The 23,669-nt window shown below is 45.1% G+C and overlaps 1 protein-coding gene across 3 annotated transcripts in view; it reads left to right on the top strand.

The window, feature by feature from the left end:
* GPC1 (glypican 1) overlaps window positions 1-23,669 on the top strand; it is a 198,399-nt gene that overhangs the window by 82,645 nt on the left and 92,085 nt on the right. Inside the window, exons 1-2 of one of the 3 annotated variants that reach the window (XM_053951900.1) lie at window positions 14,442-14,705; window positions 16,848-17,006. In XM_053951900.1, coding sequence (XP_053807875.1) covers window positions 16,898-17,006 — 109 coding nt within the window. In that variant the 5' untranslated portion in view covers window positions 14,442-14,705; window positions 16,848-16,897. Of the gene's footprint in view, window positions 1-14,441; window positions 14,706-14,756; window positions 15,362-16,847; window positions 17,007-23,669 lie in introns of those variants that run through there. The other 2 variants (XM_053951901.1, XM_053951899.1) reach the window with 2 other exon arrangements.

The following is a 23,669-nucleotide window of genomic DNA, read 5'->3' on the forward strand; positions in this document are numbered from 1 at the left end:
GACAGTGCCAAAGTGCTTCACTGGGATAATTTGTCTGAGACAATGGTGACCAGGTACCAGCAGGCAGCATGACCCTTCAGGATCTTCCCTGAGCCTGCTCAGGGCTGAGGGCACATTATACTGCTGAGCTTTAGGTCCGCAGCTCATCCTGAGGGAAACGGTGCCTTTGCTTTGTGGTTCTGTGAAGATAAACACAAATTATTATTGTAAGCTTTAGTGCAATACACACTTGCAGAAAGGCTGTTTTGTTAAGTGTTTCTTCTTCTGACATCCTGAGAGCTTTACTACGAGGAGTTTGTTTTCTTTAAAAAGAAACACCAAAGGGATACCCATTGTGCCTTGCAGAGACAGTGAATCCATGGCACTGCAGCTGATGGTGTTTATTTCTTCCCACTATAACATCCAGCCTCACCATTGCATTCAGGCAGTAAAAATTCCCAGTTGTCACACTGCTTACTTATGAGATGGGGGAAATGACATTATGGCAAAGAAGTGTGAATGAGTGAAGTCAGAGGAAGAGAGAGCAGGCTGCTGAGAAGAGAAAAGTCTGAAAGGCAGAGCACATTTTAACACTGAGCTTTCCCAGCAGCAGGTCTCCAGAATTTAACTGGTAGGTGGGTGAAGCCACGAGGGATTGTGATCTTCTGGAGTGCCCTTCTGCATAATCCGTTCTGTAGGATCACTCTACATTCATTCCTTTATAAGGCAAAGCCTCTCCTTGGGCAGCCCATGGCAGCCCCAGCCAGCTGAGCAGGGAGAGGACTGAGCAGCCCGAGGGGAGGAGTGTGGGAAGGGGAGCCAGGGCTGGGTTCTGTGCTGGGTCACAGAGCTCACTTAGGCAGCTGCTCCTTGGGCTTGGGGCTTTCTTCCCCTTGTGCTCAGGAGCTTTCTGGCCCGCTACATCAAGGGTTTAGAGGAAATGTATTTTCCTTCTCTCCATTTGGTCAGATAGTAGAGATTTTTTCAAAGACAACAGAGAGCAATCAGAATTTTGGAATAGTGTTGTGGGTTTCTTGGGGTTTTGTGTGGGTTTTTGTTATGAAGAGGGAAGGAGTAGAATATTCCAAAGGTACAGCTATCCTGAAAAGTGTCCTGAAACCCTTCTGCTGCATTGCGGGCTGCTCCATTTGGCTTCTCTGAATCCAAATCAGCAATGAAAGTGAAATTTGCTAGGGATTGAAGTAGATAATATGAATAAGGGACACACTGAAAGTTGTCCATGTTTAGAGTGTGATGAGGCTTTGAGATTATTTTCCTGTACTGGTACTGTGCCACTCTTCTTGTTTTCATGAGGAATCTTGGTAGCTTTGAGCTGCCTCAGGAAGTATACACTGGCTGGTCCTTGTGACCCTTGGGCCCCTTGTTGAAATACCGTATGTCATGCTGGGAAAAAAACACCTATAATTCTTCTAGAATCTTCTGGCAGGCTAAAGCATGGAATTGGAGTATTCTCAGGACTTGTGAAGGAAGCTTGTCTTTTGACAGTACCTTTATTTACAGTCTGAAGGCCACAGCTAGGAACTAGGTGGGCATCTGGCACAAATCTTTCAAAGTCCACCTTGGAAGAACTGTTGATTCAGGCCAGTAGTGTCTGTAAGGCATCTGACTTGCTTCACTTCTGAAAAGCAGCACTTGGTTCAAGCTCCTGACACAAAGGCAGTGGCTGTGTAGTGGTTGTGATTAAAGTAATGGAGCAAAAGCCTTGGCCAGTGTTTGGACAAGCCTCTCTCATCTGCTCAGAAGATGCATGTGAAAGCTTTCCCAATTGGGCCAACCTACTGTTAAGCACACAGGTGGGTTACAAGAGTTGGAATCACTGGAGGTCCAGTCCCTCTGCCTTTGAAGGCAGCAGGAGTTTTGCCATCGACTTCAGTGGGAGCAGTTTCAGCCTCAGGTGGCCAACAGCCTGAAGTTACGGCAAGTGCTTTGTATCACACTGAAAAGGGTCTGAAATTCTAACAACAGCTCCTCTGCAAGGAGATCTGATCCATTCCCATTTGTTCCCCTGTCAGATGCTGCCCCAGAAATTGGTAGTTCAGTGTCTCTGCTGCTTTAAGGCAACCGCTGACCAAAGTGCAGGTTTTGTTATTTGTTTGCCCTAATAAATATCTCAAGGCAGCTGCAGAGCTCTGTAAGCAGAGGGGAAGGAGCCAGTTGCCAGTGGAAAGCCATGCTGGGATAGAATCAGGGATGCTTCCTCCATGTCCTCAGTAAGCCAGGTGATTGCAGTGTGCTGCAAGGGCTATGAGGACTTAGAAGAAACCCAGGATTTTGTCTGACAGGATCCATGGAGTTTGGAGCATAGCTGCTGCACTGCCACTCCAGCACTGTGCTTTTACTCAGCACAAATGTGGGGAACCAAAGATGGGAGTGAAAGAGGTCAAAGGAGGAGTGAGTGGATAATCTGTGTCAGTGGGAACAGCTTGGCAAGGAAAAAGAAGAAGGGACAACTGAGCTGCCAGTCCACCACCCGGTCTCCTTTCTGCAGGACTGCAGTGTGGGCCACAGCTGCTGAGGCCTGTGTGTGTGAGGATGTGTGGAATTACACATTCATCATCTGTTGGTTACAGGAGATCAGTCACGTACCTTTCATAAATGTAACAGGAAAGTCTCGTGGCTGAATCTCAGAGATGGGGCCTGAAAGATGCATGGAAGACAATGAGTTTGTTTTATTAAAGGGTGAAGTTCTGTACACCAAGGGAAGGAGGGCAGTCTGGAGTGCTGAGGAAGCTGAGTGAGCCAATCATACTCAGAAAGGAGGGGAGAGGGGTGTTTCATGCAGGGGAGAGGTATCCACAGCTGTCTTCCTGCTCGACCGAGGCTGAATGATGGGCATCACAAATCCCAGGGGCTCTCAGAAGGAATGGGACAAACATCCTCTGCTGATGGTTGGAATTTGAAGTAGATCAAAAATAGACAGTGTATGAAGTGTATTAATTAAGGGGGTTTCAGCTGTCACAGGGAGCGAGGTTGCAATTAACGGTGCAGATCTTGTTGCACTTTCTTATTTCTGATGCTGGGTAAGTGCAGTTTCCTGTCACTCTCACACACTGATGGGTCTGTTGTCCTGATTCCCAGATGAGGGAATGATCTATACCACTGTCTGAGACCCTGGCCAGGTCACCACATCCTGGGAATTGGAGAATGAAAAAGTCATGAGACCACGTGGTTTCAGCAGATACAGCAACTAAGAGTGGATCAGTGGAGTCTAGAGCTGTTTGCCCAGCCTGTTTCTAAGCATCCCCAGTGACAACACCTGTTCCCATGAGCTTTCCACTTGGATTTTCTCCGGTGCAGGTGCACTGAGGCTCACTGTGACTGGCATTCAAGCTGTGGGAGCACATATGGCAGGAGAGCAGCAGTGCCTCAGCAGTACCCTGAGTAAGCCTGGAGGCTGGAACATGACTTGCTTGTAAATACCAAAACCAAGAGGATTGCACAGTTTACTTCCATGGGTGCTCAGAGGATCAGATCCTCTCCACTTTCCTACCAAACTGGTCAGCAAAGGCCACAGAGTTAGTTGGTGGGAGGCAAGCAAGCTGCATAGAATTGTGATTGCTCTGCAGAACAGTCTTCTCTGCTCTGGAACACTGCTCTTATGTGGGCACTTGGTTTTATGTCAGTGGCTCAGAAACAAGCCCAAAGGCAGGCAGGGTCAGGGGAAAGCACTCTGAAAGGCATTGCTGAAAAACTATTAACTCTGGTGGTAGTCACTGTCACTTACTGCTCAGACTGGTATCAAATTTTCCCTAATGGCTTGCAAAAGGAGAAAATGCTTTTGAATTACATTCATAATTTGGGCAAATAGTGGCCAGACTGGTGAATGTCTGGAGGTAACATCTTTAGGACTGCCAAGAACATTTCCCAGTGGCATAACTGAATCTGGAAGTGGAATTGACTTCTAGACTTGATAAACCTCCCAGGGATGGTCCCTTTTTTCTTGTGACAAGAAAGAAAAATTTGGTGCCTGTACTATTCTGCCATGATGCACAAAGGGTGTGATTATTCAAGAGCAAAAGCATCTCAGTGAGTAAGAGAACAGAGGAATCAAAAGGAGAACTTGCTGCTTTGACTGGGGTCCTGGGTTTAGTCCAAGTTAAGTACCTGGGACCTGATGCACTTTGAAGCAGTATGGATTTTCCCAGGTGGGAAAAGCATACTTACTTGGATACACAGTGTCAGAAGAACTAAATTCAGATTTTAAAAGTTGTGTTTTTCACTGACTGGCCCATTATGTTTTCTAAGGTGAGTGTAGAAGACCTATTGCTTACATTCAGGTGGTGAAGGAAAAACCTGGGCAGTTTGCATTTAATGTGAATCTTAGCAATACTCAAGCAAAAAAACACCCAATAACCAAAATGTTGAGAATGGACCTTTTTCAAGTTAGAAATTCCTGAAATTGCAGAGCTTTTCCTTTAGCCATCTTTCTGCATTTAACTGAATGCTTAATGAGTGACAGTTTCTCTGAGATATTCCCTAATCATATCCATATTCTAGGGAGACCAGTTACAGCATCGTTATCATCTCTTCCTCTATGAACACGTTATGTCAGGTTAATAATGGTTGCAGCAGGAAAGTGTGATCCAGCCTTCTGAAGAACAGCCCTGGCTAACATTCCTGTAAATGATTCAAGGTACACGAGTAATCTTACTCACTTCATTTGCCTCTTAATTTCTGAGTACCACCTTGAAAAGCATATTCAAGCAGTATATGTAGAAAGTCTGCTTTGTTCTGTTTTTAAGACATGACAAGAGTTCGATCCTCCTTCCTGCAACATAAATACTGTGCTTGCTGCAATTTTTAGCAAAGATAAAGCACATTCACTATAAAGGGAGAATTTCTCTTTTATGGCTTTCACAAATCATAGTGGTCAAGACAGTGGGGTATCTGCAGAGACAGCTGGTGTTGCTGTTCCAATCCTCTGAAGAGTGCATCAGGATTTCAGGGAGCTTGGAGGCAGCTGCCCTCAGGAATTCTGCCGGGTACCTTGCAAGCACTCTTATCCTTGTCACTCTGCCAAGCTGTCTGAGGGGAAGCTCATTAGTGCTGGGATGGGGAGCTCCAAGGAAGGCATGAAACTTGCAAGGTGTGAGAAGCTCAGAGGTGGCCCAGTTTCCCATATGCCAAGATCACAGTCCAGGAAAAAAAGGGTTTGAAGCATGGTGATGGTAAATGGTGCCATCTGTTTCGCCAGAAAATCAAATTGCCTGGATAAACTAGTCTGTTCTTTAGAGAACTACTCTTTTCTTCAGAAACTGTGCACCAAAGACTTTGCTATGAACACTCAGGCCATTCACAGTGATCCAGTTGCAGACTGAGGCTTGTAAGTCTTCCAGCTCATGCTTCTACACTCGTTTTTTCCAAGCTGTGTAACTGCTGCCCCACGCAGAGCTGGGACTGCACTTGAAGCAGTTCCTTCTCACGCTGCTTGTGGCACGCAGTGACAGCCAGGCATGGTGCCCAGAGGCTGGTGTACCTTTCTGGAGTGTGGTCCACATGTGTGAAAGCAAATCTCATTCATGCCCAGGCATGCTGAACCCCTAGGATGCTTCAGCCAAAGCTAGTTGGAAAAGAGTAGATGCATTCCTCTGATGTTCTTACAAATGCAAACAGTAGTCTTTTTCTTGAGTAGCTGAAAATGCTGTGAAATGTTCTGTTTAGTTTAGTCTGGGATAAAATGTCCCACGGGGATGTTTCTCCTGTCCCTTTCCCTTCCTCACGATTCCTGTTAGTGGTCCCCACCATTACTTTTGTTCATGCTGAAATGTGAGCCCTAATGGAAGTGTCAGGCAAGGAGGAAACAGGCGGGTGAACATAGAGCTTAGGGTTGAGTCCAGCAAAACTTAATCTCTTATAATCCCTGGGAAATGTTCTTTCAAAGCAAAAAGATGTAAAGAAATCCAACAGGTCTATCCCATGAGATGTAAACCCATCTTTGGCATTAGATGGGTATGCAGGTTTACTCAGGATGTCAAGGTTCTTTAATGCATTAAGAGTGTAGGTACGCATGTTCATGGGTACATCCAGAGGAAAGTTGAGTTGTAACTGTTCTGCGAATCAAACTACAAGTTTTTAAGATTTCTGTTTGAAACCCCCTGCTAAATTGATATTTTTTGTCCCATTAACCACACAGAGACATGCACAGAAACCAAACATCAAACAGCACACAGAAGTGATTTTTGTTTCTTTCATAAGTACTGTTGCAGCTTCAGAAGTGAGAGGGGAGTTGGAAGTGGAGGCAGAAAAAAAGATCTTTAAGTGGTTAAAAAAAAAAAATAAATCCTTGCTCTAAAATGTCTACTGCCAAATTTCATCACAGACTAATTCCTTGCAGCTGAGCTGCAAACCTCTATGAAAATAGGGGTTTACAGTGGAAACACTAACTATAGCTGTGCAGTCCCATGACTAATGACGCTTTAATTACACCTTACGATTTACCAAGACCTGCTTTCTATATAGCTGTTGCTGGTTTGGGGAGAAAGATCTTTTTTCTCTTGACTGTGGTTTGCTTCTTTTTGTTCATATTGTGTTGGCACATCGTTTTTGAAAAGCTTTTCTCTGAAGGGAGACAGCTATGATTAAATATGAAATGATTGGTTGAGCTGTTTGTCAAAGTTATAAATAGGATACCACACAAACCCAACACTAATCTCACTGAAAGACAGATACTGGCAACATTTCTTAGTCATCTGTTCCTGACACTCGGGGGAAAACAGCTACACTTCCATTAAGTTTTCAAACAGAAGTTGCCTAAAATACATTTCTATGGTAAAATTTTGGGCATATGCACTGTAAGCCACACTGAGATCTAGGAGAGTGTTGGAATTTTAAATGTTCATCCCAGTTTAAACCTGCTCCTCTGGATCCACCCCTCTGTGTAGGGGTGAAGGCTGTTGGTTTGATGTTTGTGGAAACAAAGATCTGTTAGTGAAGCAGTGCTGGCAGGACCAGACTGATGCCCTTATCTCCTCATACCCCTGGATTAATTTTAAGGGCGGAAGAGGAGGTCGCTAGGGAGACCCTCTGCATCTTCAGGTTTACAGGCAGCTTTCTGTAATCTGCTCTTGGAAGATCAGATGGAGGCATAAAAAGAAGAGAAATGGCACAGGTTTTACTTATGTGCGTCTGCAACCAGGAGGGAAAGGCAGCATATTGAATTCCTTCTGCTGCAGATCTCTCACACAGCAGCTGCTGCAGACTCCAGCCTGGATGCTGCTCCTTGTCCACTCCAGTTCTGCATCAGCTGCACCCGTTCTGTCAAACTGGAAGTCTGCAATTCCATGTTCCCACAGGATGACCCCATATTTGCAGTTTGCTTTCATGATGCCTCAAATTGTAGGGAAGGACTCCACAGTTTGACATTTACTGCTGGCCAAAACATTCATGAGACAATTAAAGCAAAGCAATAGCTGAAGGAGAGCCAAGCATTTCTGGGTCTGAAAAAAGCTTCAAGTTGCAAAGTGAAAAAGCCCACAGCAACCAGAGCTTGCCCCTCCAATCCTGCACCTTCCCACATCCCTGCCAACACATACAGCAGGGAGTTTTAGAGGAAGTATAAGCACTTTTAATTTATGGCATAAGTCAACAGCTCTTCATAGATAAAGTCTCTTATTTTTTTACAGAAATCTAAAAAAGGATTATCTTTAATTTTTGGGGTTCAGACAATTCAGACATGCATTTTTTTTTTTATTTTTAGCTTCGGTAAGTGTACACATGTCTATGGAATTTCAGATTAATGAGCTTCATTTAACCTAATCTCTTAAATTTTTAGGCATGGACATTTTGGTTTTGCAAACTCTCAGAATCAGATTCAGGTCCAAAAACTTTGTTTAGTAACTATTTAAAATAAGGGTTTTTTTCAAATTCAGGAGTCAATTTCATTCTTATCAGCAGACAGAGTGATTGAGGGGTTTTTTAGCTTCCTGATTTTCTCTTGGGAGATCTTTGTTGCTAGAGAGTAAGACCCTCCTTGTGTGCACAGAGCAGCTCACCTGGGTGAACTGGCAGCCATCAAGGGGCTCATCAAGGTGGACAGCAGTGGCCTGTGCCCTGTGCAGCCTTCCCAGCCTTCTCCTCTGGTGTGGTACATCCTGCTCATCCCAGTGTCCTGCAAGGGTGGCAGAGGGATAAAGAACAGCGAGTGCCTTCCAGGAGCTCAGGGTTGAGCATGAAGCTGAAACCCAGAAGGATGATTTTCATGGTTTTCACACCAGCATCAAATGCTTGAGTTTTGCTGGAGTTGAAAGGAAATGTTCTCTAATTGCTGACTTCTCTGTGAGAGGTTAATACAGGTTTGTTCTTTGCACTGAAATGATTGGGACCAGCCATGAGCACTCCCCATTCTTGAGCAATGATTTTACAAGCTTGCTGAAGCCCTTTAGTCTCTTATCTCAAACCAGCCCCAAGTGCAGTACCACTATTTTCCTTGCAGAGCTTTAGTAGGTGAACTGGAAAAGCCTTTTGGTTTTGTCCCTTCCTCAAGTTCCTGACATGGATTATATGAATTATTGCCCCAAAGTTTGGGGTTTTTTAATGGAGAATAAACCAAAGGCCTTTGGCTCTTAAACGTCTTAGTCTGAACTACATCTTTAATCCTCAGTTTGCTACCCAGATTCCTTTTACAGTCTGGTCCTACTGGCAGTGAGAAAGAGCTGACAGTTTCTCCAATAGATATTCTTCTGAGAAGAAGCTAGTAAAAAAGATTCTGCTTAATGAATTACTTTGCCTCTTATGTAATAACATATTTATGTTGTTATGAAGCCTGCAGTGAAGCTGCATCTGATAAGAGTGATAGGTTTCCAGTTTGATCTTATTTTAGATTGCAGCAAACCGAGGATAAAAAGACTCTTTGTTCCAGGAAGAAAAAACAGAACCAAACATCTGGTGAGAAGCTGATGTGCTCAGGACAGCTCTGAAAGAGGCCGATAGTGATGGATTGCAACACACAACTTCAATACGTCCCCACAAGTGTTATGTGAAAAGACAAGATAATTCTTCCCTTGTTTAAGATTAGTTTTAAAACGTTTCTGGTTTTCAGGGAAGGGGAGAGGAAGGAGTGTAACAGTGCACTCCCTGTGTGTTTCTCCATAATTCTTGCAATTGGTCTAGTTTGGACTGAAGGCTTCTTTCAGGATTGATTTACTTGGAGAGTGTTAATTGTAGACCATGTCCTAACTCCCAGTGGAAGCCTTTCATAATGGATCATCTCCTGTAGCAGTCTTGCTCAGAAGCACCCCCACTGTGTGTCCAGTGCCCAGAAGAGGATCTGGGGAGTGTTGGATTCAGTGTGTTCAGACAGTTCTGCTAGCTGGAGGTCTTTCACTGCTTGTGGTACATGTGGATTTGGCCCTTGTTCTTTCATTCCTCTCTTAACCACTGAAAAAGATATTTTCTACTGCAAATTATAAAGCGTTTCCTACTCTGTCCTTAAATACAGGCTTGGATTGTTTCACCCTGTGCTGATTCCTGCTGTGTGTGCACAGCTCAGAGGCAGAGTCAGGCCCATGTAGCTAAAAGCAGGTCCTGAGAGAAACTGGGGCAGCAGAGTAATGGGAAGGGGTATTCTGTTTCATTCAGAAAGACACTCCCAAAACCCAAAGGAGCAATGTGTGGGTGAAGTGCTTTCATGCAGAGCTTTTCACGAATAATCAAGTCTGTTGTCAGTGCTTGTGACATTTTCTCTGTTCCCTTCCTCTGGGCAGTTTGCCACTGTAACATACACAGATGACATTAGGATTTACAGACTGTCGTTTCTGAAGGCACTCTTATCTAATCTATACTTAGTATTTTTCCAGGACACGGAGGTGGCTCTTTCTCTTCTGTTAATTAACTTTTTTTGCCCATGTTTGCCTGTCTTATAAATTCCTCTGACATCAGGGTCTAGGATTAAACAAATTGATACCACACTTCCAGTGTGTGTGAGCTTGACACTGAGCTGACAGCCTCGGAGCCTGAAGTATTTTGACACACGAACAGAGCAAATACAGAGGGAAGTGCTGTTCACCCTCCTCCGCGTGCTCCTGCCAGGCTCCTGGTTTGAATAGCCTCTGTCAGTGCTAATGGGGCAGTCCCAAAGTCCTCCCACCCATCAGTGGGTTTCTGCTCGAGGTGCCAGTTGTGACATTTCTCAGAAGTTGCTGTATTTATTCACTGTGTCAGGTTTTCACTGTAATGCAATTACAGAACAGCAGTAACCTGGTAGAGACCCAACTCCATGCAGTAGCCAGATTAAGTTGTCTTATTTGGTTAACAGTATTTTCGTAGTTTATTAAATCCTAGTAGGAGTAGAAAGATAAGAGTGACAAGAACAAATCTTATGGATTATCTGCTCTTGGTTGTTCACTCCTGTTGGTATAATCCTGGTCTGAATGATTAGCTGTGGGAACAAGCCTTTAATGTTTTCATATTGTCCCATCTTAAACATGTGCATTGCTTTATCAGAATAGGCATATTCTCTAGCTATTTTTTTTTCTTTTTTTATCAGTGATGTGGAACATGGTGCTTGTTTTCTTTATCTGGAACAAAAACATTAGTTCATCTCAGATAGCACAAGCTATTTGATCAGCCTTCAGATGGCAAGGCATTTCAAAAGCTGCTGACATGGGACAAATCCAGACCTGTGGTGTGCAGCTTGAAAAGACTTCATGCCCTTGTTTTCAGTCCCCCGAGATAACCAGCTACTCACCCAGCAGCAGCAAAGAGATAGGATTGATTGTGCCAGAGACAAACCCCTCTCTCCTTACTGAGGCCAGGAGGCAGCAGGGATGTGTGTGGGGTCACTGGCATGGCGCAGTGCTGAGAGAGCCCCTGCCTCCTCTGCAGTCCTGCTCACGTGTCAGCTGTGACACTGCCTGTGGTGGCCTTGGACCAGCTGAGATTGGGCCCAGCTGGGTCTTGCCACGTAGCAGGAACTGAGGTCCATGAGTGGTTCCTGTGGGGTGCTGGTGAAGCAGACAGCTTCCCTGTGGCTGTCCTCTCCACCTTGCTGCATTAGCTCTCAGGACAGCTCATCCGAGATGTCGCTGAGTCCATGGCAGGGCTGGTTTCCAGCTGCACCCTGCCACCTCTGCTTCTCATCCTGAGAGTGCATCTTCCTAGGAAGTGCAGGAAAATAAGGACTTCATTTGAGCACAGCTCTTCCTCATGACCATATTCTGCCCCCTTTCTGGGCCAGCCCACAGCCCTGGCCCATCTTGCTGTCCTCAGCCTGCAGTATCACTGAGACCAAGGAGAACATGGTTCAGTGCATTTTGATCACAGTGTTTGCTATATGATACTTGATATTCCGGCCTGCTGTGACTCCCCTGACATTATGTGCAAACTGAAGCCAAAATTATGATACTCTTAATACATAATCAGAAAATAGAAGATATTGTATTTTGCCAACAGCTGACTGCAAATCAAAGAAATAGGCTGCACAGCTAACATCTGCCTTTGCAATATGGGAAAAGATCTGATTTTTCACACTGCTTAATAGAGCAGTCTGTTTTCTGGTTCAGTTTGATGGTAGCAGCTATAACAGGGGATGAGCTGTACAGCTGGACACCTTACACAGGTGTTAATGGGGTGCAGGTGTTTGGCAGAGCTTGCCAGCGGATGGTTCTCAGTGAAAAGGGCATGAAGAGCTCTTCCTAGGCTGGTCAGCCAGGACTATCTCCTAGCCCAAATTTTTTTGGGGTACCCTGTTTCCCCTTAGGAGTTATCTGTGGCAAGGCTGAGATTCAAGGTAGCATCATGGTACTAGTGCTGGCTATGCTGTCAGCTACTTATTAGCATGTGCCATGTTGTGTTCTCTGTAAAGATATGTATTTGAAGACGACTGGGGACAGGAGTGCCTGAAACAGGAAAAGCTGGGAGGCATAAGGAAAGGAATTTACTTTCATTGCACTGCCTCTTTGCAAGGTATTTTTAACATCTGTACCACCTCCAGGCTCATTTTGCATCAGCTGTAGACACTCTGACATGGTTTGAAAAAAAAAAAAAAAAAGAGAGAACTCATATTCAAAACTACGATATCCTGTCCTCAGTACCTGGCTGTGATGCTCATTAGCCTGGATGGGATTTAGGTGTGAAGAGGCAGCAGAACAGTAGTGTTCTCCCCCAGGAGAGGACTGGAGCTCCTCAGCTACCGGTGCTCTCAGGCTCTCTGGCTGCACCTGGCCAGGGGCTGTGTCCTGGCATCCCTGCCATGCCTGGCATGTCTTGCACTTCAGCAAACCTGATTGCCTGAGACATGTCCACCCAGAAACCCCCAAGAGGGAGCTTGGCCTGGAGTTGTTCCTGGCATGGGGGGCTGGACTGAGGCAAGGAGCATGAAATGAGCTGTTGGAACAGTTTGGAGAGTGAGTGGGAGGAGGGTTACAAATATGAGGGAAGAATTATGATGGATTTATCACAGCCTGAAATAAATTAACCTCTGGAAGGAATGATTTGCATTTAGATACTCTGACACAGCCACATAACCCCAAACCTTCTGCAAACATTGTAATTAATTCAATCTCCAACATCCTGTGAGAGGGATAGAAATAGCACTATTTACATGGTTAAAGGAGCCAAGGACTCTTCACTCAGTATTGCATTTTACACTCCTGGGACTGCCCTTCTGTCTTGTTTCCAGAGCCTCCTGGTGGGGTGAAAGGCAGGAGCAGTGAACAGCTAGAGAACTTTCCTGGGCACAGCTAGCTGAGCTCTGGTGTGTTACAGCACACAGCCCGTGGCAGGCAGCCCAGGGAGCCTGTGTGGGCAGGGCAGAGAGGCTGGAGCACACGGCAGAAGAAGCAGGGAGCTGAGCCCTGTCTCTGTTTTAATGCACTATGTCTCAGCTGCTGGTAGTGATGTCTGTGGGCAGGGCTATTCCCCTGCAGGGACCCTGGGCCTAACTCCATCCCTGAGTGAGAAGCGGTCAAGTGATTTAATATTCAGCACTCTGAAGTGCAGTAATGAATTTGATAGCCAAAATGATCTGCTAACCCAGCCAGCTTGAGAGGGTGTTTCAAGGACAATCCAAGCCTGTGGCTATGCATTGGGATATTCTCTTGTCATCAGCCTCCTGCCTATTCCATTCCAGGACCGTTGCTCATAAATGAGGTACTTGCTCGATGCTGTTTTCCTGCCTGCTGTACCCTGTTTCTGTTTCCAAGGGACCGTGCAGTCAATGGGTTACATCCCACCCCAGCTTCAGCAGCTTTTGCAGGAGAGCTGGCTCTTCCAGAGAGACCTAGATGGAACCTCACACTGTGACTCTGGAAGGCTTGAGCAAGCTGATTGTTTTCAGAGCACCTCAAAGTGTGTCTTCTCTTCCTTACAGATGTGTTGTAAATCCAGGGTTCTCTGGGCATGACCCAGAGCTGGCCTTGGTTCACTGGAAGCGTATCTGTCATCTTCAAGGAGATTCGAGCAGCCCTCCATTTACTGCCAGTTTGGCTTCTTCCATGCCTGTCTGCTTTCTGCAAAGCTGTTCCAGGGGTGGGAGCACGTGCTGTCCAACACGTGGTGAGCTACAGGTCAGCTGTACACAGGGAGAACTTGTGTGGCACAGCAGCGGGCAGAGGACACACCCTGTATCGTGGAGATTTACTCCTTGTAAAACACCTCTGGCTCTCTGTAGGTATCTGCAGATGTCTCCTGCCAAGTGAACCCAGAAATATTTAGAGTGCAAGCTTCAGCAATAGGACAAAGGCAAGTTGGCAACCAAAGGGACTTTGAAATATAAGGAGAACCAAAATATGCTCTGGAGCACATTTATTTTGGAATCAATAGAAAAAGGTTAAATAATAATAGTGAATGTTTCCAGGGTGGGTCACGTTAAAAAGCAAAGAAAGCAAAGCATGTTCACAGTGCTGTAAGACTGTTCTGTGTGTGCTGAGTTTAAGTTACAGAGATAAATGATGAAATTTTGCTTCCCACTGAGACAGAATGTGGTGGTGCTGAGCACCACACAAACACCTGCTGAGTACCTTACAAACACCTGCAGAAAGCTAAGATAAATGCTACTTCAAAAGGGATTGAAACTGCTCTGAGTTCAATAATGGAAACAATTCTATATTCAGTTCACAAAGTTGTGTAAAATCAACCAGTTTTAGCTATGGGTGTGATTTCTCCCCTGCTTTCTGCCTGTTTATCCCCTGTCCCCCTCAGTTGTGTGGAGGCTGTGGTGTCACAGCGGGGTTGCAGCCATCCTGCTCAGACACGCTGTGCCTCGCCCGGGCTAGGAGCGCGGCGCATCTGTCTGGACGTGTCCCATTTTAATTAGCACAGCTCTCACCACTGCTGCTCCTCGTGTCCCTCAGGGAGCTCAGGCACAGGGCTCTTCCTCCCCATCTCTCCTCCTGGGGACAATCCCCACACCTTCCCCCTTGGTTTCTACAGCCTGTGCAGGGAGCCTGCCTCATGGGCAGCTTTGGTGAACACATTACTGTCTTCTTGCAGGGACGTCCGTGTTTGCTCTCCCAGTTTCAGGCAGACCTCCTGCCTAGATCCTGCTGGCAGCAGGCCGGGAGATGGGACATTCCCAGGGTTCCCACTGATTTGACTCGGTTTCCCAAAGCAAGGCATTTGTAAAGGGCTGTTGGAGGATTTGCCTGAGCCTGCCAGCCCTGGTGGGTAATGGCACCCAGAGGAAGTGGCGGGAGTACTCGTGTTGTTGAGTGCAAGGCCTCTGAGCATGGCCAGGACCTCACCACCAAAATTCACCATCAACTGAGGAGGTAAAGGCACTTCTGGAAACTGCTGGGATCCCCTGGGATCCATTTTTTTGTTGATTGGCTTTTCAGAGAGGCCAGGCCCTGTAGAGGCCTCGCACAGTCCTGAGTGCATCGAAGGCCTCATGGCTGGATGCATCCCACAGTAAAACGCTGTGCACAAAACTTCCGTCCTTGCCAGAAATCCTGTGGCAGCAGAAATGGGATGGAAAAGGCCGGACAAGAAAAAGGGTTTTTTTAATTTGCCGTGATAGGAATCAAAGCCATGTCTTGTCAAGAAATTCCAGCTCCCTTTTCCTGCCTGTCTGTCACATGTCGGCAGCCCTGACACTGTATGTACAGATAAATACAGCTCTACAGAAAGGAGCACAAGGAACAACTCGGAAGAATCCAGTTCGTGAGGGAAGAAGAGGCTCAGGCAAGCCCTGGAACTGGGCTTGCATTTGGTGTGGCAGGCATGGAGCCACATGATATTTATATTTGACTCTTGAGGTTTTGTATTGAAGCAAGTTGCTGCTTTTCCTGCTGCTTTGGGCACTGGTGAGGAAAATAGTGGGTCCCAAGGGACACGGGCAGCCTCCAGGACACACCACCCTGACACTCCTCTCAGCTGGGAGCACAACACAGGGCTGGAGACGGGAGTTTCTCTCCTACAGAAGCTGGTGAGCAGCAATTCCCATCACATAGACAGGAGGACTGGCAGTGCAGATGCCCATGGTAACCTGTTTTCCAAGGGCAGGCTCACCCCACACCCTACAGAGGTTGCTCAAGGGTCATCTATGAGCAGGAATCCAAGGGCCAGCAAAATACGAACTCATCCTGAATGGCTTCTGCCTAAAATCCATCAACTACAGAGCACTCCAGTTGCTCTTAGGCTGCTAATGAGATAATTTTCACAAGGATAGGACACCTGCCCAGTTTCAGAAACCCTTTATCACCCATTTGCTAAGAGCTTTACACTGGAAATAGCTAAGGACTTTAATGGGAAACTCTGGAGACTGTGCAGGTTCAGGATTTGAAGCTGTTGAGATACACAAGATAAAACAAAATTTTAAAGATGTTTGGACTCAGATGTGACATTAAGACAGCAGTCCTGTAAAAGCGCCAGCCAAATCATTGGCAATCCTAATCAAATTATCTTAAACATGGTAACTGCTTGGTAATTGGTTTATCTCAGAGCATGTTTGGAACAAGAGGGGTATTTTATTGAAATTGTTTTTAATAAATGTTTGATTTCATTCAAATTAATTCTTATTGCTTGGGTAAGGAGAAACATAGGGTGTGTTTGTAGGTGCATGTGTCTTTGTAAGGGCTCATCAGAACTTGAGCACTTATTTTTAAAATGTTGCTGACTTTGCCTATGCAATCACTTGCTTCTCCACAGCAAAGAAATTGCAGAGGGCAGGAGAAGCTCCAAACTAGAGAATTTTTCAGTTTGACTGCTGAGTCCTCTCACTTTTCCTGTTCTTCCTTATAGCAAAAAGTATATTCAATCAGTGATTATCCTAGCAACCTTTTTTGGGGTGGTCTTGTCTCTTTCTGGGAGATAAATTTTTCACTGAAAATTTCAATACATGTGGAGGGGAATTAGCTGCCCAAATTCCACTGACATTCATCACATCTCTGTCTCTTGAAAACTTCTCACTAGCCTCACCTCTCTGGTTAAGGAAATGCCTTCCCAGGATATATTTGGTAGGGCAGGGAGCACTTCGGAGCTGTTTCTTTTTTTTCTTGACAAAGCAGTTTCAAACAGCAGTGCTAAAGTACATATTAAGTCTAATGAGTACAGCTGTCATTTAATGAGACTTACAGAAGACATGGGTCTTCTGGGATTCTAGGCAGAGATGGATTCTAGGAGAGCCTTTGAGCAGGAGACACTTGTATTTCCCTTCTCCTTGCTCCATATATGAATTTTTTCTCCCTTGCTTTTTCTTCCCTCACAGTCAACAGTGAGAAAATTTGTGCCTGCATTGGTACCAGCCACTGTATTAAAGCAGAAGGACTCAAATTAGGTGGTAAATTTGACAGAAAGACCTGATGCAGATCCAGGTTACCAGGGAGCTGGGATATTTTTAAGCTGAGATTGTCCAGCATGAAATTCTCCCTTTTTCAGACTTGGCCACTAAACTGCATTTTCTCTCATTTTAGGGGAGCACCTGCGAATCTGCCCACAAGGCTACACCTGCTGCACCAGCGAGATGGAGGAGAACTTTGCAAACAAAAGCCGAAGTGAATTTGAAGCCATGATGAAAGAGGCTGGTCGCTCTGTGCAGGCCACCTTAACAGCACAGCACAGAAGCTTTGACAGTAAGTAAAACCTGCCTGGTTCCCTCTGCTCAGGAACCAGTCACTGCTCAGTTTTCCAGGCACTGTTGGAGCCAGGAGTTGGTGTTTGACACACTTTTTTCTGCATCTCACTCAACAGTTTGCATGAAGCATTGAGCTGCTGGAATTGCAGGAATTGTACCTCTGGCACAGTGTTTCTGTAAGACCAAGGCATTTTGACATCTCCATTTCAGAGCAGCCACTGGAGGAGGCTGGCAGACTCTGGTGTGCCTTGGCACTGACACAGCTGTGACAGGCGTGCTGTAATCAGCTCCTACCACAGTAGAGTAGCATTTGAAGCAGTGATGTAAAACCTGGCACTTTGCCTTGAACTGTAAGTTGAACAATGTGGTAAAGGTGACTGGATAGCCCTCAGTAGGTGGGTTGAGTATAAGGAGACATGGATTTTTCTTGCCCTTTCCATGTAGATGGCAAGTGAAAAGGAGGTTAGTTCGTATTGGACGCTTATAACTGTCAGTTTCATACAAACATCAGGAAATGTTACAGAGCAGGAAAGCTCTTAGAGACTGCGGTGCATAAGATGTTGTGGACAAACATTCTCTCCGAAGTCCAGTATCCCTCCTAACCTAAGCAAAGGCTAAGGATGGCTCTCTCTCCTACTTTTATTGTTCCCTGAAAAACCCATTTTGCAGTGCACAGTAAGCCTGGAGGTCTGAAGGCCACTGTAAATAAATGGTTTACTGACAAAATTGAGATGACCTGTGATTCAGAAACTGTATCCATTATCAGATTTTGAAGAAGGTCAGACATGGCCCTCCTAACTTTATCAACAGTCATCATCACGGAGTTACCGTGAAAAGGAGTCGGGAAAAGAAGCTGTAATAGCAGAAAGGTGGAACTGGAAATTCAAGTAGTAAATAATAGATCTAAAGAAATAAGCCTGACCTTCAGGCTTACAACCAAGATGAAGTGCTTTTACACTAAAAAGGGGAAAAAAGGCCGTGCATCTCTGCAAAAGCCATTGTGTGTGTGGCCAAGGTTGGCCACAGCAAAGGCACTCCTTTATAAGCTCAAAATTAATTGATTTTCACCCGCTTTAAAAGGTGACAATCAGGATTTTTAAAAGAGCCTGACAATAGTGGTTGCTCAGACTGATATCTGAATGGGACCTGACGTAGCTACTGCTGAGCACAATCACCAGCCTCTGAAATCCAGCCCTTCACAGGGGTTAGTGCTTGGCACCCTCTGTCTCCACTCCCTGTCACAACACTGGCTGCTGTATCTGCTCTTTATTTTCACCACAGCCACTCCAAAGAGCAGAGTTCTGCATCTGTCATGTAAGAGACTGCAAAATTTGATGGAAGCGTGGAGGATTATACTAATAAGCAGAAATTTCCTTGTAAGGAACTGGTTTAGTCTAAATGTGATGTTTTGGTGGATTAATAATAATAATAATAACAGCAGTAAGAGTAAGAGTAAGCAAAGCCAAGCATATAAAAGGGGGATGCTTGTGTTGAGATGTCAGTTAGAGCCATTTGGTTTTATTCCCCAGTATTTTATAAAGATAGAGCTTTATTTCTGTGGTGCACACCCACATTTGTTTTAAGCATCAAACAAAGTAAGTGTTCAATAAGCCAAGTATTACTTTAACAGACCATAATGCACAAATCATTGTTGTTCTGTAGTGGGAACAACCTCACTTGAGCCCACAGGCCAGGAAGATGTCTCCTGCTCCCATTATACCCTTTTCGTGTGCTTAACTACCCTTGCAATCAATACAGAGTTCATAATTTATGCAAGACATGATTAAAAAAATCATCATATTGTGTCTCAGTTTCAAGCATGACTTTACCTTTAAATAGTACTATTAATTTTTTCTTTAGCTACTGCATAAATGGTTTGAAATTGAGGGAGTTCTGGTGATGGGGCAATGGGATCACCTCAGCTCCTGAAACAATGCCACAGAAACTGCCCTAGCTTCCAGGAAATGTTATTAATCTCACAGTTAACAAGACTTTATGCAGGTAGTGCTTCTTAGAGCTGTTCAATAAAGAAGCTTTTTTATGTCAAATGGATGAGTTCTAGTCTTGCTGGCACCGGATGCCTGCATTTGTTGGATTTCCTCAGCAGCAGCTTGGAGTGCAGCTTTTGGGGTTTCAGAGCTATCAATGTACAGCTTGTCCTCACATTAATGATTTCATTTGGCCTTAGGAGGATGCAGAGAGACTCCACTGGATGGGGATGTCCAACCCTTTCTCAAAGTATTTGTAGCCTGGAGATGAGATTATTCATGTATTCTCTGCTAGCAGGTGTGGCACATTGAACTTTGGGCCTGGAGGTGTCTTATTTTTGGATTCATCACAGCAAATCTTGTGCCTGTACTCTTACTGCTGATCATGGCAATCGTTTCTACTTGTAAATTCCCTAAGCTCCAGATAGAAAATAGCAAGGCTACAGCAATCTGCCTCTGAAGTAATGTTCTCCATGCTTGTGGTCAACATTTTGCTTTGGAGAGTGATTCATCCTTGCAGGTTGTGGTCTGTAAAGCCCTTAATTGTCAGCATGCCTCTGCTCTGAGCTGCAGCTTTGTGTTGTTGCAAGGAATTACAAAGTCTGTTGTTTCAGTCTCCCTGAAACAGTTTGCTGCTTCTGGGGCAAACATTTTGTGTCCAAGAGCTGAGTGCCCTTTATCTCATACAAAGTAGTTTTAGAGAAAATGCACGTGTGAGATACAGGTGACATGCAAGAGGTGTAGCCATATATTCAAAAGTGAGGTGTGTGGAATAGATCCTATGGTCTGAGTGCTCTCTCTGCACAGCAGAGGACACATGGCTTCTGAGATGCCTTTCCTCCAGGATCTGCCAGGGCTAAATTTAAACAGCCTATGGTATTTCTTAGCTGCTTACTAGCACATTTGTTATTTTGCTTTATGTTACTGTAGTTAGCAGAATTTGGAGACATCAGTTGCAAGCTGTACATGTGGTCATAGGCTTGCTGTTAGCCTTTTAACTGAAAAGGTAGCATTTTGTCTACAACCAATTGGTTTTAAATTTAAAAGAGAAAGAAAAAGAGCCAGAAGCACAGACCATGAGTGATGGGAGCATATGCTTTTGATAACTCAATGCTAGGGAGGATGTTGTGGTCAGAGTAGAGATATTTTATTAGCAGGATTAGAGGCACAAATTCTTTGTTAATTCTGATGGCCCAGGGCTCTTGGTCAGACAGGGAGGGAAATGTAGTTACCTGGGAGCAGAGCCTGTAGCAGAGACCTACTCAGTCATTTATTCGCCTGAAAAATTGTATATAGCCTATACTTAGAAAGAAAAACATGAATAATAAAAAGAAAAACAAGCTGGGGGTCTTAAAGAGAGCTAGGGTACAGCTTCTGTTGAGACTGGTACTAAATACTGTTTTAAAGGTGCTTCCAACACTGATTGTAGAGCGTGTTTCTTTTCAAACTGGCATCTTGTCAGTGAATGGGGAAATTTCAGTATCTATTACTGCAAAATTAAATACCTTGACAAGGAGCTTAGTCTACTCAGTGGTTCAGGATACAGATGTGAGCTGGCTGTGCCCCCTCTGACAGCTGCAGAACAGGACTGGCTCTCCAGTTGTGCTGAGAGTGAGTTACAAACATTGCTCATGTCTGGGGGAGATTCCTGTGGAAAATGAGCTTTTTTTTTTGCATATCATACAACTGCATGTCAGTGTTGCTCACAATCATGGGAATTCTGAACTCCTGTCCTTCCCAGTACAAATTAAACTTGTACTGCCATAATCTTCTGCAGTAATGAGCCTGGAAAAACTTCTGGGCTGTGCAGGAAAGGCTCTAGAAGTGATTTGTGGTGCCTGGTCAGAGCAGTCCCTTTCCAGGGCCATGCAGTCAGGGATGTAGTCCAGGGCTGCAGAGGGGTGTACAGAAAGAGCAAGAGTAAGCTTGGAGTGACAGTGAGGGGCAGCAAGAAGCAAGGAACAAGACTGTTTTCCTAATCTTTGTGAAAGCTCAATTGTTGAGAGCATAATCTTTGTCTGTCTCTCCGTTTTCTCCCTTTCCCCCCACTTAAATCACTTTTTAATAAAACTGCAATGTTGCGCCAATCTTTCCTTTTGGTGCACTTAGCAAGCTGTCCCTGTGTGACTGCTGACCTTTAGCTGTGAGCCAGGAAATCTGTCCTTTCAGAATTGTTTCATGTTTTCAGGAAATATCAACAAGCCAAAACAAAAAACCATGGCTTTTTGTCCACACTGCACAGCCTAAAAATGATTTGTAGCTCTCATAAAATCTGTGATTTTTAAGCTGTGACAATCAAATGCAGATTAAAAATTTTGTAGTTTATAACTGGCTGGTCATTGGAAAGCTGATGTCATGTAGAAGCTTTCATAATGTCCAGTCTTGGTAGCTGGAAACTGCACATGCAGAAACAGACCATGCAGATAATTAACATTATTTGAGAGTTAGTTTCAGACAGTTACATATTTCTCATGAAGATGAATCATTGTTTTAAATGTTACAAGGTGGGAAGCGTCCTAGAAGCTGTTACACACTGATGGTTAAAATTTTACAGATTTCTAAATGTCCCTTGATTAAAGTTCAGCCAAATGTGTCTTTGTCAGAAGAACTGAGTTATATAACCCTCAGTACCTACAGCTGCTCACTGTTGGACAGAGGCATATATAAATATATATATTTTTTTTTACATTCATGTGAATGCTTAAGGAAGCATTATCAGGAGGTTGTGGAGTAAGCCCAGCAGGCAGAGCTCTGTTCTGGACTACAAAATCCAGACCTGAATCCAAATTTTGCTGGCATTTTCTCAGTTGATTATTGACAACTGAACCAACCCCTGATGACCTGAAACTTTAAAGTATCTGAATTTGGTGGCCCATGCACCAAAAGATGTATTCTGAGAGATGCGGGACTTCTCTGAGCAGGAAATGATTGACACAAGACCTGAGCAAGGGTTATCTGGGCCTCCAGGGCTGCAGTGCCTGTGTCCCCAAAGGTGTTGTCCCAAAAGCACTGCTCCACACTTGCAGTGTCCTGCTGCCGCTGCTCTCAGCTGTGGGTGTTTCCTGGAGGCATCGCACGGTTTGGTGAGGTGCTGTATAAAAGATATTGTTTATGTAGAAGCAGGGAAGAAGAGTTATGCCTTCAAATGCGGAAATGCTGCTGTGTTTAGAAATAAGTTCCTTTGTTTCAGAGGAAGGGAAGCACTTGTGGAGTGAGCAGAATTGCTCCAGCAGTAGGCTGCACTCTGTGAGCTGTCTGCCTCCCGCTGCCCCTGGCACCAGCACTGGCTGCTCCCTAGGGCCAGGAATTTGAGTTAGGACTTCAAATGTATTGTTTTTGATCCAGAAACCCCTAATTGCCTGGGAGCACTCTTTCTTGTGGTGACTCCCCAGGCCAGGGCTCTGCCCTGAAATTGTGGTGTGTGGCTCAGTTGGTGGCCTTGGCCATGGGCTCAGCACTGGGAGAGCTCTGACCTCTGAGGCATCCTCAGGCAGATGGGAAGCAGCAGAGCTCCCAGCATGCCATGGGACAGCAGGCTCAGCTGTCCCTCTGGCATGGCTTCCATAGCTCACCTGAGCTTTGTCTTTCCTAACATCAATGTTGCATTGGCTGCCTGCTGTCTCCCTACTGAACATCTACTATGAAACAGTGCCTGTGCATGGGCTTTTTTTCCAAATAGAAAAGAATGACTGGGCCTAGTACATTTCAGCTCCTGAACAAAAAGCTGGTAGAGTCGGGGAGACTGACTTATAGGGGGGACTTAAGGGTAGGAAGATGTTTCATCATTTTTTCTTGTGGCGTGACAAAGGAATAGGAGGAAAAGAAACCTGTGAATGAGTGTTCATCACCTGCACTGCATTTTTCTGATAGGCTAGGGGCAACCTTTTTGGTAAAATTGCTCCACTGAAAACACCACTGTTTTGCGCCTCTTTCTGCACAGTGCTTGGGCAGCATCATTCAGAAGAAGCCCATTTGTCCTACAGCTTTACCTCTGGGATGCATTATCAAAAGGATTTAGAGGCCATCAAAGATGATTCCTCTGGCTCCCATGGACTTCCCTTAGGGTTGGTTTGAGGACAATACAGACACGGAGAGCACCTCCTTTAAGCTGAAATAAAAAAACAGTCTCAGGTGGATCCAGGACAGAGAAACAAATACGGGGGTTCCCTTGGAGGTGTCCATAGGAAAAAGGCAGCAAACATCCATGCTCACTTCATATCTTGTTCCCCCCAAGGAACCACCTTAAAAAAAGCCCAGCACAAAACAGAATTGATGCTAGCCAGGCTGTCACTCCCCCACAGTCACGGTCCAGAGAAAGGAGATGCTTTCATGTGTGGTGCTGAGCATCTGGTTTGGTATTTACAGGTTCCTGGAATGGGGTGCGGTGTCTGCCAAGGTGCATTCCTGGGCAGACAAGATTAATCCTGACAGGTCGCTGCCTCGGGGAAGCAAACGCTTAGGCTCACCTGTAACAGCTCCAGCACCTGGAGTTTTCTCTCTCCTTACAGCCACTTCTCTTCACATATAATCTGGAAGGCTCTGCTCTGTACTGCAGGGTATATTGCAATGTACGTGCAGCACTTTGCTTAACAGATGGCATAGGCACAGTATTCTCTTTTATTGAAAGAAAAGTGAACAAAATGCTGGAGTGGCTGGGATGAGAGCACTGCACT

Source organism: Vidua chalybeata, chromosome 10, assembly GCF_026979565.1.
Source record: "Vidua chalybeata isolate OUT-0048 chromosome 10, bVidCha1 merged haplotype, whole genome shotgun sequence".
In the NCBI taxonomy this organism is placed as follows: Eukaryota; Metazoa; Chordata; class Aves; order Passeriformes; family Viduidae; genus Vidua; species Vidua chalybeata.